At 48.5% G+C, this 18,861-nt stretch overlaps 1 protein-coding gene across 1 annotated transcript; it reads right to left on the bottom strand.

Moving 5' to 3' along the window:
- Positions 1 to 143: 143 nt before the first annotated feature.
- Positions 144 to 13,876, bottom strand: DOC2A (double C2 domain alpha). Its single transcript, XM_044448018.1, has 10 exons — positions 13,645 to 13,876; positions 9,576 to 9,655; positions 7,027 to 7,101; positions 4,293 to 4,402; positions 4,062 to 4,188; positions 3,215 to 3,274; positions 2,335 to 2,492; positions 848 to 929; positions 636 to 732; positions 144 to 283 (listed from the first exon to the last, which is right to left on the bottom strand). The coding sequence occupies exons 1-10, from the start codon at positions 13,874 to 13,876 to the stop codon at positions 144 to 146; spliced, it is 1,161 nt and encodes a 386-aa protein (XP_044303953.1).
- Positions 13,877 to 18,861: the final 4,985 nt, after the last annotated feature.

Below are 18,861 nucleotides of genomic sequence, written 5' to 3'. Positions count from 1 at the left end.
ACAAAACAAGTAATTTTGAAAACGTGCAAACGTCCTCGTGCAGAGGAGGGGCCCTTGGTGCTGTGCCCCTCCCTTATTATTATGCGGGTTTTCTGGCAGGCAGGGCGGGAGGATGCGGTTCTGTGGACTGCTGCGAGGCTGTCTCAGGGGCCAAAAGTGGAGGATTCTGGCAGCTCGTTGGTGAGGGTATGCCAGTGCTCAAGACGGCAGTCGGGGGTCTGGAGGCATGAAAGCCAGTGCTGTCGGCATTCCCCAGAGGCCCCTAGGCCAAGAGTGACCCCACCTGCAAAGGAAGTATAAAGAGGCTCTTGTCGACTCCAAGCAGTTCCTTCCTTTGGGCAGCCCCACATGAAGCCGCCTCCCTGTGAAACCGTGGGCCCACATCAGTCTATCCCACTTAGCTCTGGCCTGCCCCCAAAGAGTTTTGGGAGCTGTACTTTGGTGAGGCTGCTGGGAGTTGTGTGCTAGAGACTCCCAGCTGCCTGTATGGAAATACAGTCCCCAGAGTGCTCTTGTGGGGGCAGAATGCCATGTAACCACATATAAATCTATGCCATTGATTATATCCAGTGCCCCCTTCCAAGCCCCTTACCACCATCTTCTAACCCAGCAACCCCTCCACTGTCTCTTCTCACCAATGAAGTCGTTGGATTTCCCAATGTCGTAATCCCAAACTGTTATCTCCAGGGATTTGTGACCAAGTTCTGACTGTTCGATCTCGTAGAAAAAGTCCTGCAGTGTGAGCAGGGAAGAGGGCAAAGTTAGAAGTGGAGAATTCTGGCCCAGCCTCGTCCCACCCGGCCATCGGCTCATGCTTTGCCCCCCAGTGCATGCAGTCGCCAGTCACCTCATTATATTCAGGGTTCAGTGTCTTCTTCTTCACAGTTGTTTTATGCTTTGACTTCTTCTCTACATCTGGTCTCAGGTACCTGCCCAAAACAAAGAGGAGGTTGATGCCTATCTAGGCCATTTCTCATCTTTCTTCCCCACAAAAAATCTCTTGAGGTGGCTACCAATCCTTGGCATTCTATATGCTAGTACAAAAATATCTTTGGAAAACTCACTATGCTATGAACTCAAAACCTATAGTAATTACGAAATGACTATATCAAAATGGATGGTTTATTTAAAATAAAAATCTCTAAAAGCTTTCCTAATCAGAACATTTTACGTTGAATTCTGATTACCTTCCAGCTGGGGTGAAGATGGACCTTTCTAGGTGGGCCATGGTAAGCATCAGTCATTTGATTAAGAATATAAACTCTGGTAATTTCTTAGATTACAGCATTATATTTATTCTATGAGGAGCTGCCCTTGAAGACTTTTCAGAAGCAGCACCATAAGTGAAATGAGGCAGCCAGCCTAACAATAAGACAAAAGGCCTGAACACATAGCACCAAACCTGGCCTGCTAATCTTGGCCACCTTAGACACTTCTGAGCTGGATTCAAGATTCTGCTTTTATATATTAAAATAGTCTTACAAGGCTTAGGCTGCAGTACTAACTACAGTCTATCCAGACACTATAACTAACATCTGAAGACTTCTTCCAAGTGCCTCCTCTGAGGGAGGTTCATTTGGAGATTACAAGGAACAAAGAACAGAGCTTTCTCAGTGGGAGCCCCATGATTATGGACTGGTGTCCCCAATGAGACCTACCTGGAGCAACATTTCCATCCTTTTGGGGCCTGGTCAAGACAGCCCTCTGGGCTGAGGCATTTAAGGACATCTAGGGTTATTTAATGGCTTGATGGGGGCACCTATGTCTCTTCTGGTCTTTTCTGTATTAAACATGTTCTTTGCTAATGAATTGTTTTTAAATTTCTTAAATGGTTCTTTAATTCTGTATTGTGAATTTATTTTAGTTTTTATTGTATTGTGGCCTTGTTTTAGGCAGTGCTCAGAGCATCAGCTATTAGCAGTATGGAAATGGATCCTCCTCCCTCCATTTATTTATACCCTGCCTCTGGTACTAGAGGTGGCAAGTAGCATCAGGACTGGTAACCTGTGATCGTCTCTTCCTCTGCATCCAATTCAGGTTAGTGGTTGTCAGGGCATCTCATGGAGGAATTTAACTATGCACTGTGTAAAGAAGAGCTTCCTTTCATCTGTCCCAAACTTCCCACCCGTAAGCTTCATGCCTTGACCCTACTGGGTTCTCGTTCTAGTTCTCCACGCATGCTTCTTAGCACGCTTAAGCAACGGGGAATAAGGTGATCATGCCCCCTGCCCAGCCAGCCCTCTCCTTGGCCAGCCCTTTGCCTTCCCTTGCCCGACACAGGCCATGTTAGCCCGTGGCTGAAGCACTCCCTTCCCATGTGTCTGAGTTTCTCACGTTTTTACATAAGGATCCGAGTAGCCACACACGTCCATGGCAGCTAAGTGGGCACAGCGGAGAATAGACACCAGCAGTCCGTGGCGTTCAGAGCTGTACATGAGGGCGAGCAGGATGCGGCCCCGTTCCTCCAGGGCCCAGCCAGCGGAGGGTTCTAGCTATGTAGTGGAGGAAGGAAAAGATCATGGAGTGCTTTTGTATGAAATGCCTGCCTGCCTTCCAACCTGTCCGAACTAGCCTTGACCGGAGCAGCATCCCAGGCAAAAGATTTTGAAAGCTGTTCTCTCCACTTCAGCGTTTTGAGCCCCCTGAGCCTTGGTCAGTGCTCCCCATCCTTCAACCAGGGCCTTGTGGCTTGTCCGGTGCCAGCGCGGCCTCTTGCCCACCCTCTGTCAGGCGGCTGCCCCTGCTGGCATCCCACTGGCCAATACGTGTGGCCCTTGCCCCAGTGCCATGCAGATAGGCAGGGCGGGAGGGGTAAAACTGGCAGTGGGAAGTGAAAATGGATAATGAGCTTGGAGGAGGAGGGAGCGAAAGCCCAGCCAAACTATTCTGGACTTCCCTCAGCAGCCCACTGAGGAGGAAGGGGGTAACAGAGAAAAGGGCTGTCCATGCTATCGCCAGCTTGGCTGTTCTCCCACCCAACAGCTTACCCCTGATGGGGCAAATTTCCCAAGCTTGTGCCTTCCTGAGGCTTTGGACTTCAGTCCCCATCAGCCACAGCCAGCACAGCCAACATCTGAAGGACACCAGCTAGGGAAAGTCTGTCCAATGTGGGGGGGGGGGTGCAGTCCTTTCCTGAGCAGAAGAGCTTCCTGCCCCTGGTCCAACTGTCCCCTGAGCTCTCGTCGTGAGGAAAGGGAAAGGGAAGCCCGCTCACCTCTCTCAGGTAGCAGGAGATCCCACGCAAAGCTGCAGTCATGGAGGAAGGGGATGCCAGCTGTTGAGGGAAACCCACAACATCTGTTTCCTTACTCTCTTAAATACAAACACCACAAAGCTGGGGAAGTCAAGGGACAGGGTGGCAAAATGAAAGGTGTAAAGGCTGGTGCACAGGTATGAGGAGGTGAATGCCACATGGACCCAGAAGAAGCCAGACTCAATATATTACATGCATGCAGGGTAAAAATCCATTAAGGAAATCTCTGAGCTTGCACCAAGGTAAACCAAAATATTTGAATGTTATAAACCACATGGTTTGTTTGCGTAGTTTGAACGTTTTCATCATGGGTGAAGGACAAGGATGTAAGGAGGGCAGGGAAAGCTTCATCTATTGGGAAGTTTAGAAATGTAATAAATAATACATAAAGGGGACCCATCCTGTGTGGACCCTGAAAATCCTGATTTCTTGTCTCCTCCATTTCTCCCCACAGTGGTGGCTGTCTGAGAGCTTCTCCTGCCCACCTCCTGCCCATTAGAGGTGCTCTTATCCCATGGAATGTGCACAGCCATTCCAGTGCATGAGGAGAAAGGACCTGTAGTAGAAGGGGTGGTGATGAGCACAGAGAAGGGAGTAAGTTAGTCTGGCTGAGAGGAGGAAGCCTCTAGGCAGAGGAGCAGTTCTGAACTATCAGTGGGCCACAGGGCAGGAGGCCAAGGTGACTAGGCAGAAAAGCAGCTGGAAGGGCATGTCTGAATGTCCGATACTGAATGAAGGAACGAATGAAATAACTGGATAGATCTTGACTCACTTTGGAGTATACAACCTCCTTACGCTTGACTCTCACCGGTTGTTGCCGTTCCAAGCACAGGTTGAAATGTTTTTTCTGGCCAGGCCGGAGGCGTCTCAGAGGCACCCGGGTCTCTCCTATGAACTCATTGTGTGTCAGTTTATCCTCGTCACAGACAGAGATTCTGGCAAGCAGAGAAAGAGATGATGGGGGCTGTTGTGGCAAAGGCAGCGTGGCAGGGGGGCTGTGGGATGGGATTCTGAGTAGGTGGGTAGGGTAACATCTCACCGCAGAGTTTTCCGGGCCATATCCTCAGCTGTTATCCCATTGTATATCAGGGCTTCATTCCAGACGGGGTTGAGCGTATTGTGCTGTGTTCGTGTTTTCAGTTTGTTTGCCTGGAGAGCAAGAAGTCCCAGGGCAGAAAGAATTAGAATGGAGGAGCAGAACATCTGAGCAAAGCTCAAACATGGCCCTACAGCCTCCTGTTCATTCCCTTGGCTAGAAACTGGGAAACTGCCATGGGATGTGTTTGTATTTAATTTGCTGTGGTTTTCTTTTTCCTCCCACTAAATACAGATAATTTCCCAGCTGATGCTATTACCAGACTATGTTCTGTTCTAGTATTTCCAAAATCAACTCCCCATATACCTCTCTTTGCTTGATTATTAAGGTATATACTTTTTAGTGTATTAAGTGTTTCCAGTCAGCAGGAGCAGAACCACTGCCGAAGAGTTGCTCAGTCTTCCAGTTCGCCTCCAGTGATGGCTGGCCACCCCAGTTTCTGGTGTTCAGAGCTTATGCATCATCAGAAGATGGGAATGTTCTGCTTACTGGGGTTAGATACCTTTTCAGAAAAATAGGTAGCTATTGATAAGCATTTCCTCCTCCATGAAATGATCTTAATCCTTTCCTCAAGTCCTCTTTGCCAGGGTTGTTGCCAATAAATTCTTGTGCAAAGGAATTTCTTTGTAATGATGTTCTCGACCCACAGTCAGTCATTGGCTATTCTGGATTGGCTTGTATCCTTCCCTTCCCTTCCAGCAGCCTATTCAAATAGCCCCATCACTCCTGTCCATCTCCCTCTGGTCCCTACACACCAGCCCTTTGGACACCACTTCCTCAAAACTGTCAAAACGGATTTGATGCAAGAGATCCTGATTAGATTGCCCAACTTTGTAAGTGTTCCCACTTCAATTCCCAAACTTTAAACGGGGCTCCCAGTTTGGATCACTGACTCTAGAAGAGCTGGAGGAATTTGCTGTTTTCCCAATCAAAATTAATCTTTCCCTCTCTCCCTGTCCCTTATATACATGACCCCAAAACTGCCATTGGACTCACTGAGGAAAGAATAGAGAAACTACCTGCATCATCCCTTTTCCACCCTCCTCCCTTCCCAGCAGGACTAATAAGCAGCTTCAGGGTGTGTGGGAGGACTTGAGTTAGGAAAATGGTGCAGGGAGGAAGTGTTAAAACACCTGTTTTTCAAGCTGCTCCCAAAAAAAATGGTGCTGTCCCCAACTGCCCATTATATAGCATAGTTAAAACCAGAGGAAATTGCAAAGAGCTCCAAAAATATCTCTCCACATGATGCATATTGGGACAAAAAAGTGTAATGCTGGTAGTGACTGGCCAGGAAAGAAATTTCGGAAGTACAGTAAATAACTTGATGAAAAAGTCAATCTAGTGTGTGGCTGCTGTGAAAAAGGCAGATTCCATGTTGGGCATAATTAGAAAGGGAATTGAGAATGAAACTGCCAATATTATAACCAGCCATACAAATCGATGGTACAACGCACTTAGAATAAAATGCAAAGTTCTGTTTTGCATCACACCAAATAAGGGATAGAGGGGGCAGCAAAACGCAACCAAAACGATCAAAGGGCTGGAACAGCTCCCCTGCGGTGCTTGGTGGATGATTCGGGGCAGTGCAAACGTAGTTCTGCACACTGTGCATAGTTCTATTGTGCAGTTCACTGACACGCGAGGTAGTAATGACCACCAAACTGGCTGGCTTTAAAAGGGAATTGGACAAGGTTATGGAAGAGAGGTCCACTGATGGCTGCTAGTCACGATGACGAGAGCTATTGCCACCAGGATCAGAGGCAACAAGCATCAGTGCTCTCTGGTTACTGGAGAACATGAGCAGGAGGTGCTGGCTTGGTTGGCCACAGGGCATGCGTAATGCTGGGCCTGGCTGTGCTCCAGCAGGGCTCTTCTGATATTTCCTGCTTCTTTGGAGTGCTCCTTAATCTGGGGGATCCAGTCGCAGATTTCCTGCATCACCTCTGTTTTATGGCCCCACATAATTTCACCGCAGGCACTCATAAGCCCACTCACTGCTTCCAGCAGTCCCAGGGACGTTGTAGCCCACACTTTTGGAAATAGGCCCCTTATTATGAGTAAGACTTCAAATTGGTTCCCATCCCATATTTCTGCTCAGGGAGCAATCCCGGATGAGCAGCCCTGGAGGAAGTGAGAGGAGGGCAAGCACTCTCCCCACTACCATGAGCAACTCACTCTCTTATTTCTTAATTGTTGGACCTCAGTGAGTACTTAAAGAAGAGGCATGTCTCATATTCTCCAAGTGCTTTTCATCATCGTCGTCATTATCAAGCAATATAATCCTAAACTGCAGAGTATTCCTATTAGCTTTGTCAAAATCCATAGAAATTACTGTAGAGAAAATCAGGGTGGAATAAAAAATGGACCATTATTTTGTTTTAAGAACACGGAATAAGTGGGACCAAGCTCAACCCCGCTCCAGCCAGAAATGGAGCCAGCCAGCCAGCATGCCCTTCATTCCTCCTCAGCCTTGTTGCTTTTCTGATGCAGCCACTGCTCCCGCCTGCCCCCCATAGTGTGGGAAATGTTGCCCTGCTCCTGCTCTGTGAGGATACAGACTAAATTTGGTTCCTCCAGCGTGGCTGCTGCCTCCCGTTGTGGCTGGTGCCACCTGTGGCCTGGGAACTGGATGGCTCAGGGCCCAATGCTGGAAAGAATGATCTAAAGCTCAATTTACCTTGCAGGCCCCAGGCAGGAGGTGCAGCTTGACATACGGGTCAGCCAAGCCATTAAAATCCATCGGCTTCAATCCCTAGGAATAAAAGGACAGAGATCAGTTCCTTTTCACTCTAAATATTTGTCCTGAGGCACTGTTTAAAATCTCATGGGAAGGATGCACACGTTTCCTGTATTTCTGTGAAAGTCGCTGCACTTGTCACAAAATTCCTGCTCAGAAATGGAAGTTGGAATGACGACTCGGACTGCAGCCTGGCCAGTGGTCTAGGATTGCAGGAGTAATAGCCGAAAACATCTGGAGGAGGAGGAGGGTCAAGGAGGGTGGGTATCTTCTCTTCATTACTTTATGGGTAGTGCTTTCTACTGTGTGCATTACAGATGTGACCATTCACTTTAGAGTTTCACGCTGTTCTCAAGCTAGAATTGACTTTCTGCTGGAGAATCTGTAACGCATCAAGTCGCCTGGAGCAGCATTTGCTTTATTTTGTTTAGTGAGCCTTGGGGTATTTTTTAAATTAAAAATATATCCCAACTTCTGCTAAGAGGCCTTTGAGGTGATAACCTGATTCAAAAATAAAAATCAATTATTACAAAACGATTCGAACACAGCTAACAACACAACGAAGCCCAAACTGCAGCCAACGTCTGAAGTATGAGGCAGATTGTTAAATACAGGACCAGTGTGATACATATGCATAATAAGTGCAAAGCAGTGTGATGATCCAGCAGGCCTCTTTGGGTAAGTCATCCCACCACTCAGGTGCCACTAATAAAAGGCCCTGTCTAAGTCTTCCTTCCCACCAGACAGAGCTTTTTAAAATTTTAGATCTACCAAGACGGGGCTGGGAAGGGGCAGATGACAGCTTTCAGTTGCTGGGCAGCATCCACAAAGCCAAGCCCAGTACTTTTGGAAGGAGGTGGGCTTGGCTGAAGACTCTTCAGGAGCTGAAATGTAAAGACTAGCACTTTGAATCTTGCCTGGGGAAGAATTGGTAGCCAGTGGAGTGGACACGGGCTCAGTAATATGCCCTGAACATCTCCCACTCAGTGGCCACTACTTTCTTGACCAATGGCTTCATTGTTTCCCAGTACTCTTCAAAGGCACTCTTATGCCTCAGTTATTCGGGACAGAATAATCCAGAATTAGAACAAAGCTGAGACCTGATGCACATGGCATCGGAAACAAAAGAGAATGCTGGGGATGGTTTTATTATATCTCACTGACTACGTAGGGAATTTGTAGCTGGACAATATTTGGATAGGTGCGCTCTTGAAGAACCTTACAGGCATGCCAACTGGGCTTTGTTTGTGGGGAAATGGGCAAGCGTCAAGAACAGGAACGGTTGGGCACCTGCAAAGGGCCCACACCCCAGCAGGTGCCCTCTGACAAGAGCCCCTAGATTTGCTCCTCTTCTTCTCCATGGCAACCTGCTAGTTCTCCTGCCTCTTGCTCTGGCCTGGACAAAGGTGGTTGTGGGAATGGTGAACAATCAGAGCTGCTGCCTGCTTGTTCCCTGGCTCCCTGGCAAACAGGGATGTGCAACGATGAGAAAAAGGCTGAGAAGCAAGACCAGTGGGTGGCAAGGATGGTGAGAAGGTAGACAGAAGAGTAGGCCCATGGAGGGCCTCTTGCCCAGCGGCCGGGAGTCAGCACTGCTTTGCAGCCTCAGAGGCCCAGATAATGGTTCTGAGCCTCGAAACAGTGCTATGGTTTTTTAAAATGCCATTCAGAACCACCCCTAAAACATCCAACTGCACTGGCTTCATTCAAGAAGCGCAATGGCGGAACGGCAAGTCTGGTCAGATAAAAGCCCCCTCCAAAGGCTCATGTGAGCGCATCCAAAATAGTTTGTGAGGAGGTCCGAGGCCCAGGAAGAGCAGAGCTAAAATGAGGGATGGGGCATGTTAGTGGGACAACCTGAGGGGGGAAATGGTCGCATACAACGTTGGGAAAGAGGGCATGAGGTGATGGGGCACGGCAGTGGCCGTGGATCGTGGTGGTGGTGGAGGGGCAGGACAACTCTCGCCGTGGTTCCGAGCTGCCGCATTGTTTCCCTCGCTCCCCCTCCCTCCTCTGTTGCCACGGCAACCCCAGATGCCTGCAGATACCCGGTTGCCTGGCGCGTCGCCGAGGTGCTTGAAGATGCTGCAAGCCCACCAGCTGGGAAAGAAAGGGAGGGGGGTTGTGTTTGTTGGCATGTATGTGAGGGTAGAGGTTGTGCAAACACAGCCAGCCAAGGGCCATGTGGGTCTGCAGGAGAGGTGGGTCTGCAAATGAGCTGGCCTGCTTTCGAAGGGCTTGCAGGAAGAGACGGGTCGAATGCAGAAGAGCAAAGGGAACAGGCTGAAATCAGCAGCGCTGGTTCCGTAATGAGATTTCCCCTCCCTGTGTGGCCTCTCTTTTTATTAAATCATGTCCCTTTCCTGTGAAAGTGACACACACAATGCAGAAAGTCTGCAGGTTTGAATTGAAAGGCGTCAGCAATGCTGGGGTAACCAGAAAGCGTGAGTGTGCGTGTTGGGTGCTTTTCAGGAGACAGGCTTGATTACCTTGGCCCGAAGGATGGTGCAACCGAGGGTGCAGCTTTCTGGATCATAAAGGATGTCAAATTCAAGGGTCCCAAGGGATGCTAGAAGAAGGCCAGGTGTCAAGCAGAAGGAAGAGAAAGAATCAATTAATTGGTTGTATCAGCATTTCCTTTCCAAATCACCCAATCTGCCTGCTTATTTATTTAGTGCCATCCATCTGCCTCGGTTACCTGTCCATATCCTCCCTGCCACCCCCAATTTCTGCATGGATCTGTACAGATATTTTCTCTCAACTGGCATATTCCCAGAGCTGTTTACTCAGAAATAAAATAAATCAAACATTCCCCCTCCCCTAGATAACCTAATTTAGGCACCAATAAAGCTAGATGCAATAACTCACATAAGTCATGCAGATGAGGGAAGTGTGCTTAACTATGCAGAATTAATTTTGCTTCTGCTCATTAAGGGGCAAGGTAGGGGACTGAACAGTGCTCTGAAGTGGAGTCCTATATCCTAACCTCTTAACTTGCTTCTAGATTTTTGAGATCTCATCAGGCATCACCTACATACTTCTCCTGGGGTCTTTAGAATCATAAGGACTAGAAACCTTGTGGGAGTTTACAAACAGTTTGTTTTGTTTTAATGCAAAATAAGTTCTTAGAATGCTGAACTGTGTATACAAGGACCATGCTGTGTGTGGTTTGGGTTGCTGGGCAGGATGCTGCTATTGTGTGGAATCACATGCAACTCTATATGAGATGTTTCTTTATGACTGGAGAACCAAAAGCTTTCAGGAACTTTTATTCCTAAAGGGTGGATTGTCTAACAATCAACCTATCCACCCCCAGCTTAATCCAAATTAACTCTTTATCTTTTATCAGCCTCAGAGTGGCATCTGATAACAACAAACAAACCCAAAGCTCTCAGAGTTGAATGTAAGCAAGAAGTCCCACCCTTTAAACCTGGATGCCTTGCATCTCTGATCTTAGCTGCATAGGTCTTCTAGTAGTTACTTAATGGTGAAGAGACAAAAACATTTGGCACATGTTCTGAGGTTATGTTATTTATACCCTGCACATTTTAGGGTAGAAACCTGCCATGGCAAAAAGCTTCTTAGGTAAAGCCATCTATTGGATTTTATAATCCCCTGACGGGACCGTTTATATTTACCTACATATATACCTCTCTATAGCAATAGCCAGGTTTTAATGTTTAAAATTAGTTTTAACCAACTAATTAACAGACTAATTTTAATCATGTAGGCTGGATGTGTGAAGGGGGAAAATAACCTAATTTCCATGTCTACCTTCAATTCACTACGCACAGTGCCTGTAAGCGTGTGAGTCGCACACACACAGGTCGCCTTTACATGATCAAGAAAAGCAGGGTACTAGACTGCCCAGAGAGCGCCCATGTGCCACATGCACAGAGCTGATGGATGCACGGTGGCCGGCAACAGGGACGGTGCTTGTGTTCCCCTTGCCCTCCGTCCCTTCAGCTAGTCCGTTCCGACGGAAGGCCACGTGAAAAGCTCACCCAAAGACGTGTTATCCGCCCTGCTTTCTTCCATCTGGAATGGGAAACATACTTTTACTGGCTATGAAGCTGAGGGAAGTCCACCTTGTATGGACTTGCACAGACGTTCAGCTCTCTGCCTGTCTTTCTCTATCCACTCCACCACTGCCTCTATTTACTGTCCTTCTCGTCCACCTCCATCCTCCATTTCTCTCCTTCCCTTCCTCACACCTATCCATTGATTAATCCACATCTCCGTCTTTCCTTCCCCCATCCCTCCTGTGGGTCTGTATAAGTTGGCTTGTGTGTGCTTGTATGGAAAGGAACAGAAATGTGTCTCTCTCTGAGGGCAGGCTGTTGTGTCAGCAAAAGTGTGAGTTTGTGTGGGTTTGTTTTCACCAGGGAAGATGGCTGAGTGAATGCAGGCATGTGTGTGTTTGTCCCCAGACTGGTGTGTGTTCTTTTCTGTGTGCTTGTCTATGAACCAGAGCCACAGATGAGTGAAATCTCATGCTTTCGGCACGAGTGTGTTTGTGTCTTGGTGACTACTGGTGGTTATCGTGCATGCCACTTTGTGTGTGTGTTCACACATGGTATGTATGTGCACTTGCTAAGAAAGTGCATATGAACAGGTGGTGCCATTTTGCATGTGGAAATCCAGAATGTGAGCATGCAAGACTGGCCCAGGACATTTTGCTGTTGGTAGAACTCCAGTGCCCCAGCCATAGCAACGCTTCAACAAGTCTTCCTGCACCGTTCAGACAACCATTCCTGCCTTCCTCCATCTCCACCTCCCCCACCACGAAGAGGCCCCCTAAAACAGATTGTTCCACTCAGTGGACGGCAGGGCTGGTCATGTGAGGAGCCCGGCTGGACCGGACTAGAAGTCCTCCTGGACAAGTCCACCTGCCTTTTCCCATGACGACAGAGGCCTCAGGGGATCCAGAGGCAGGGCATGAGGATGTTCCTGCTGCCCAGTGGAATACCAGCCATCTGGGCTAGTGGCTGTCGATAGCCTCGTCCTGAATATAGCACCCAGTGGGCCGTTGGTCATGCTGCCTCCAGAACATTGACCAGGCTTGGCTCCGCAATCTGCTCATTCGTCAGCAAGGCTTGCTAGGAGGCCAGGCTGCTGCGAGGACTGCGAATCCCTCCCTGGCTCTGTGCTCCTCTGCCCATCAGTGGGGTTCTGCATCCCCACAGGGGAGCATCCTCTGTGTGTCGACAGGGCTATGTGCAGAGGTGATGTGGTAGAGCTGGCGCCGGGCTGGTGAGCTATGGCTGTGCTTTGGGGAATCTGGGGCCAAGAGGGACACACCTTCTCCTCCCGGTCCATTCTCTTTCCCCCAAGCAGCAGTGGTTTCATGATTTCCTGGGTTTTCTGGAGCCATGTTCCCATGCAGAAGATTAAAATGCATCTGCTAAGGTTTTGTTTCCAGCAGGAAGAACTTTAAGGGACAATATGTTTGTATTCTTAAAAAACGGGCTTTGCCCCCCATGCCAGCCCTTTAGCCTTTGCCAGTTCCCACTGAAACGCAGATTCAAGAGCTTCTCCAGAATGGAACTGGGCCCCCACCTCACTGTAAGCCAAACCACCCCACCCCACCCCACCCCTTAAAGCTGAGGTTATGTGAGTGTTAAGGTAAAGTTTCACCTTCACCCTTTTGCAAAGCAGGAAGGTTTGTTTGTAAAACTTGGTCTCTGTGAGGATGAGTGCTGGCACACCTCTTACAGGGAGAGAACCTGGGCCAATGAAAAGAGCACAGGTGGCTGACTGCATCTGTCTGCCCACCCATCTATTTGATATAGGTATCAAGGTGTCATCAGCCCCAGCCTGACCCTGGACAGGTTGACTCAGAAGGCGGTTCTATTGGTTTCACTGAGCCTTATTTTCTAGTAAATATGCTAAAGCATGCAAGAAAGCGAGTGAAAGAGAGAGTGTGCATATGCTTCTGTGATTATTTGTGTAATGATACACAAATGAAGGGAGGTCTTATGAATGCAACTTCTAACTGGAATGCATGTTGAATATGTATTTGTGATGAGACAGAGCCTGGAAGCTTATCTTTTGGATTTGGATATCCAGATTTCTGAAAACTTCTGTATAAAAACACATCTTGTTGTGTTTTTGTCCAGGTGTGTGCAAGAAAGAAAGTGCATGTGTATGAGGGGAGGGGGGGGGAGAGAGCGGGACACGGGGAGAGAGGTATATGCTGGTGTATAAATGCAAGCTCGAGACGAGAGGACAGGCACAGCTCTGAGCAGGCATGTGCTGGTCTGAGAGTGCAGATGTTAGATTTTCTCACAGGAGCACTACCCTTAGAGGTGCATCTGTGTGGAGGGATTGTGGATGCTCTTACGACAAAGTCTCCTTATAAAAACGTGGCAAGGAGAGAGAGTCGGCGTGTGAGATGACGGTCAGTGTGAGCGATTCTGCATGTGTGGACAGGCATATGCATGGAATGTGAGGTACGGGCTGGTGGAACGACACCCCCCTTCCCTCCCACCCCGTGATGATGAGGTGCTTTGAGTTGGAGCGGCTGGATCCCTTTCCTCACCAAGCTTTCAAACTCACTATTCTCGTCAGAATCGTATCCATCAGCGGCCTCTCCTTCTCCAGTGCCAGGAGGCACCGTCGTAGGCCCTTGGCCCCTCATTCTGTCCCGTGTTGTCAGCATCCCCTCCAGCCCGGGGTGTGGAAAATAAGCCGAGATCTGGGCAATGGGTCGGATTGGGCCTGGAGATACATCGATGGCCATGTGCTCGCGGATAGGGACCGGAGCACGGTCTCCACGGCGGACTGTCATTGGCTGTGCGATCAGCTATGGAGGAAAGGAAGAGATGTTTATTTCAGTCCACGATTTCCCTGCAAAGTTGCAGGATGATGGGAAAGCAACTTCATGTATCTTCTTTCAGAAGCAAGTTCCAAGCACTTTCTTGGGCCTTAATCTCAAGAATGCATGCATGGATCTCAGTCGGACTGGATTGCAATCCAAGGCTGGTTTCTTTTGGAGACAAGAAACCTTAGGGGACAGACCAATGTTTTGGCTGCTTTATCTGAACCTTTAACAATTCAGGTATAATGAATTGAATAATACAATGAACAGCATTCTTTTGGACTGGATTTTTGCTAGTTTGGGGCAGAAATTTCTTGTCTCGAAGCAGATTTTACCAGCTTATTGGAATCTCTTGATGCAGGAAGTATGGATGTTTTCCATCATAAATGGCAACTTAAAATAGGTAAGGAAAATCTACTGAGATGAGGGAGGAGAAGACTTTGAAAATGTCACCTTTTTCTTGCCAGGAAATCTCATCTGGATGTCATGAATGTGTTTGGTTTTGCGTTGGCTGAAAAGTTGATCATTTCTTGGTAGAAAACCTTTAAACACATCTACTTCGATGTAGTAATGGCAGCCCAGTGGGATAAGAATGAGGGGAGGAGAGGTCCAATTTCAACAATTTGTTGCATATATGGATATTGGACACTGCAGACAGGGTCCACTTGAATTCAGAAACACGCGTTTGGAAAATGGCTGCTAAGGCCAGCATCCGAGCATCACACTGTGAGGCACGTGAATGAAAGTTCTAGGAGAAACAGCTTTGCAGTGACAAGAGTCCCGGGTTCCATCTACCTTGTGTCTTGTCACTACAGCACTGAACCAGTTGCTTCCAGAACACCCTCCAGCATTCATGATGGCAACAACACTCATGGACACACAATCTATTAATTTTATTCTACTTATATCCCCTACATTTCCTTCAAAGAACTGAAGGTGGCTCACACAATCCTTTCCCTCTCCATTTTTTCCTCAAAACAACCCTGTGAAGTAGACCAGCTTGAGAGCTAGTGACTGGCCACATTTATCCAGTAAGCTCTGAGGCCAAGTGGGAGCTGGAACCCAGATCCCCCAAGTCCCAGTCCAGTACTCTAACCACTACACCCCCTGGCCCCTAAGAAGCAGTATTCAGTGGTGTATTTTGCTAAATATGGAAGTTATACTGAGCAACAATGCCTAACCGTTATCCGCGAGTGGGAACCTGCAACGGAAGGGTTGCAGTGCAGCATCAGCTTCAAGCCCGAGTGCTTCTAGGAACATATAGGAGCTGCCCTGCAGTGCATGTGTCCAGCTAGCCTTGTATGCTGACCCTGACTGGCAGCAGTTCTCCAGGATTTGTCTCCTTACTGTACCTGAAAATGCCAGGGATTCAACTTGGATCCTCTGTATGCCAACACCTTCTCCTGAGCCGGAGCCCCTCTTCAGATCCCATCCAGACGAACCCTCCTCCAGCATCTTTCATCCCATGCAACTGCCTGGGGTTTTCACCCCAAGGTGAGGCTTAAGTTCCCATGGCTGTCGAGCTGCTCCATTCTCACTGAGCTATTCTTCAGGTGTGTTGCCACCTTAGACTTGGTTGTTTATCGATGCAAGGGCTTTTCTTTCTCTTTTTCTTGGTATGGTACCTAGGCAGCCTGGGTTTCTCCAAGGCAGACTGAGGCCTCTTCTCCTTCTCACTGGCCCTATTTTGGCTCTAACCTTATCAGAACTCACTAGCTGAGTTCATGGTTGACGGGAATGACAAACCTAATAAAATTATCTAAATCTCTTTTAAAGCGACCTACACCCATGGCCACCACTAAATGCAGTGTTCGCAAATCCCATAATTATACTCATCCTGCATTAAGAAGGTACTTTTAAACGAAGGTGCCTCAATCTACAAGCCATCAGTTTCATTGAATAACCCCTAATTATCTTCTGATGGCTCTTATGTGTTATGGGAGAGGAAGAAAAGCATTCTTAATATCAACTTTCTCCCCACTGTGTGTAAATATACCAACCTGTGTCGTGGCCCCTTCTTAGTCATCTTTTTTCCCTATAACAAAGCCCCGGATTTTTTGCTTTTTCTCCCAGGAAAGGGGTTTCTGTGACTTGTTTATCAGGTTATCTTGCTGTGCAGATTCCTGAGTCCGGTGCGTCTTCACAGACACACATCTTCCCTTCACACATCTCTGCCGATCATGATATGCAGTGTGAGTCAACTCTGAGGCACAGAAAGATTCAACCTGGTTACCATTTTCTGACTGTTTCCTTATTCACTGAAGTAGGGAAACTTTCTGTTAAACAAAATTAAAATCAAACCATTCAATGTTTAAGGGGGAATTTTCCTTCATCTCTCACTGCTTTGGAACTTTTAGTGACAGCTTAATAAAGGAAATGTCTCCTTCTGTCCATCTTTTTAAAATGTGTTTTCTGTTGATTTGTTGTCAGTCCAAAGTTACTGGATGTGGTGCAGTGAGCAAAATTGGTGGCAGGTCCTTTTATTCTTGCGGCACATAAGAGCTGGACTGATGAGAGGTGCTTAATGCACTGTAAGGCTGCAACACAAACTTACCTGGAAGTAAGTCCCATTGAAGTCTTTGGGCTTACTTCTGAGTAAGCATGCATATGACCGCACTGTGAATGACTTATAGCAACATGTTTCAGTTATTAGTAGCAAAACTGGCATTCAGTGAAGCATTAACAAATGGATGTGATGCTGTAATGAAATTTTGATGGTCCCCAACTCCAAAAACCCCAGCAAGATATGTAAAATTCATTGACTGCTGGTATTTTTTGTTTTGGGTGGTGGTGATGATGGCGAGACAATTACAATTATAGTTTGAATAAGGTATTTCATTGCTAAAAGCTTTACGGCATGTTGATGTGACTGCTTGCTTAGAGACCGGCATTCCTGAGAGGGTTGTTTTTAATTAATTTGTATTGTATTATTAACCAATATTAATAGAATGAATTTGCTAAATTGAGTTGTCATTTCTCTTTCTTTCCTTTCTTCTTTTTGAAAGATGTCTGTGTGAAGGTGTGTGTTTTTTAAATGTTTCTTCAACCAATCAATTCTCAATCAATTCCACCCATTCCCGGAATTGCCCCTGATCTTAGACATTGCCCCTTTCCCAATTCAGCATAGAGCCCCCACAGGAAAAAAAAAGGCACACGAAGTCGTACAGTTCCCTGTAATTCCCTAACCCCCGCTTGCTCTCCCCCGCAGTTTTCCTCCCTCGACACCGCACCTTTGGGAAACAGAATCACACCACCTTTGGCATCATTGACAGTTTACTCTTCCGTAGAGACTCCCTGACCCCCACTCCCAAGAGCCCCCCCGAGTCGCCCCCTTTCCTTGCGATTGACCCCATCCTTCCTCCAATCAGCCCCACATTCCAGCAACTGCCTCCACCCTACCAGCCATCTCCCCCCAAATTGCCCCCGCCTTCCCACAGCGTCCCCCAAAACAAGCCCCCGCCAGCAACTCCTCCAACTCCCCCCTTCTTTGGAAACTCTGCCAAATGGCGCGCCCCCCGCCTCGCCCCCCTCTCTCCCCACAACTTGCTTCCCACAACTGTCTTCCCCTCTTGCCCGTCGCCCCAGAGTGCGCCCCCGCCCGCCTGCCCCCCGCACGCCGGCCCGCCTGCGCGGGACCCCTGCCCTGTCCTACCTGCGCGCTGCTCCTGTCAACAGGTACCGGGGGGGGGGGTGGCGCAGCGGAGGGGCGACGGCCGGCCGGGGGATCCCACGGACTTCGAGCGGGAGCGGCGAGAGCGCGGGAGAGCGCGCGCGAGGCGGGCGGGGGGGGTTGCAGGCATGGAGGTGGAGACAATAGAGGCAGGGAGGGAGGCGGAGGGTGCGGAGATCTGATTTGCAACACACAGATTAGATTAGATAGACCGGGGAAGGGCTGGAGCCCACATCGCGGCGACGGCACGCTTGGACGTGAGCTCGACACCCTCGGAGAGGCGGGAGCGCCCCGATCGGGGAAATGGATCCCCAAATGGATGACCAGATCCCCCGTAGATAACACAGGGGCAGTGGGGCGGGCGGGCGGCGGGCGGGGAGCGAAGGCTGCTGAACCGCAATACTTTATTATATTGTCTAGGGTCTAAAGGAACACATGCACCTTAAGGAGTGTCTCCAGGTACCTCGGGAAAAGCGGAGGAGAAAAAAGAGGGAGCAAAGAATTATGCATTTTTGAGCAATCCTGCCATATCCCTTGGGCTTAGGGTGGGTGGTGGTGTTTTTTTTTCCCAACGCAAAAAAAAGTGAAACATTGAATTAAAATGCAGAGAGGAGAAATGAGTTGTCGAAAAGAAAAGAAGACAGATATGGTGACAGGTTAGATGGGGGTAGAAAGGGTGTGTGGATGGAGTGCGAGACAGTGTGGATGGCGTGAGGGAAGGAGAGAATTTGGAACAGTATGGAGGCTGCATGAAAAGGAGAAGGAAATTCCACACCTGGTCCCTCTTTTGCACCTCCCGAAATGATGCAAGAAAAAGTAAATGGGGGGGGGGGGAGAGACTGTATCTGTGAATGAGGACCCCATCCAGCTTTTCCAGTCTCTGTGGCTGAATAGGGGATTATGGGAGTAGTGGGCCAACACATCTGGAGAGCACCAGGTTGCAGAAGGCTGAGCTGTAGCAGATATGCAGAGGTGGCCATAGATGAAGGTTTGGATAAGGGGGGGGGGGGGGGGGAAAGAGTTTGGGGGCAGAGATGGAGGAGGGAAGTCTATGGTTTCATTTCCTAAAAAAGATTTCATTTCTTTATTGGCTGGTGGGAACATCACTTTCTGGTCTGGGAATCCTTTGCAAACCTCCCCCCCCCCCCCCGCTCCGTGTGTTGAGCAGTCTGTAGTTGGAGGGAGGGTCTTTGGGTGCTTCCCGATGAAGGGTCTCCAGTGGGAGCCGTCAGTGTGTATCTTGGGGCACTTCTGCCTTTCTCTTTCTGAAAGGCTTTTCCGTGAC

This window comes from Varanus komodoensis, unplaced genomic scaffold (assembly GCF_004798865.1).
Source record: "Varanus komodoensis strain SLA01 unplaced genomic scaffold, ASM479886v1 scaffold53, whole genome shotgun sequence".
In the NCBI taxonomy this organism is placed as follows: Eukaryota; Metazoa; Chordata; class Lepidosauria; order Squamata; family Varanidae; genus Varanus; species Varanus komodoensis.
Note: the sequence above shows the minus strand (reverse complement) of the source record. Positions and strands in the feature narration are given on the sequence as shown.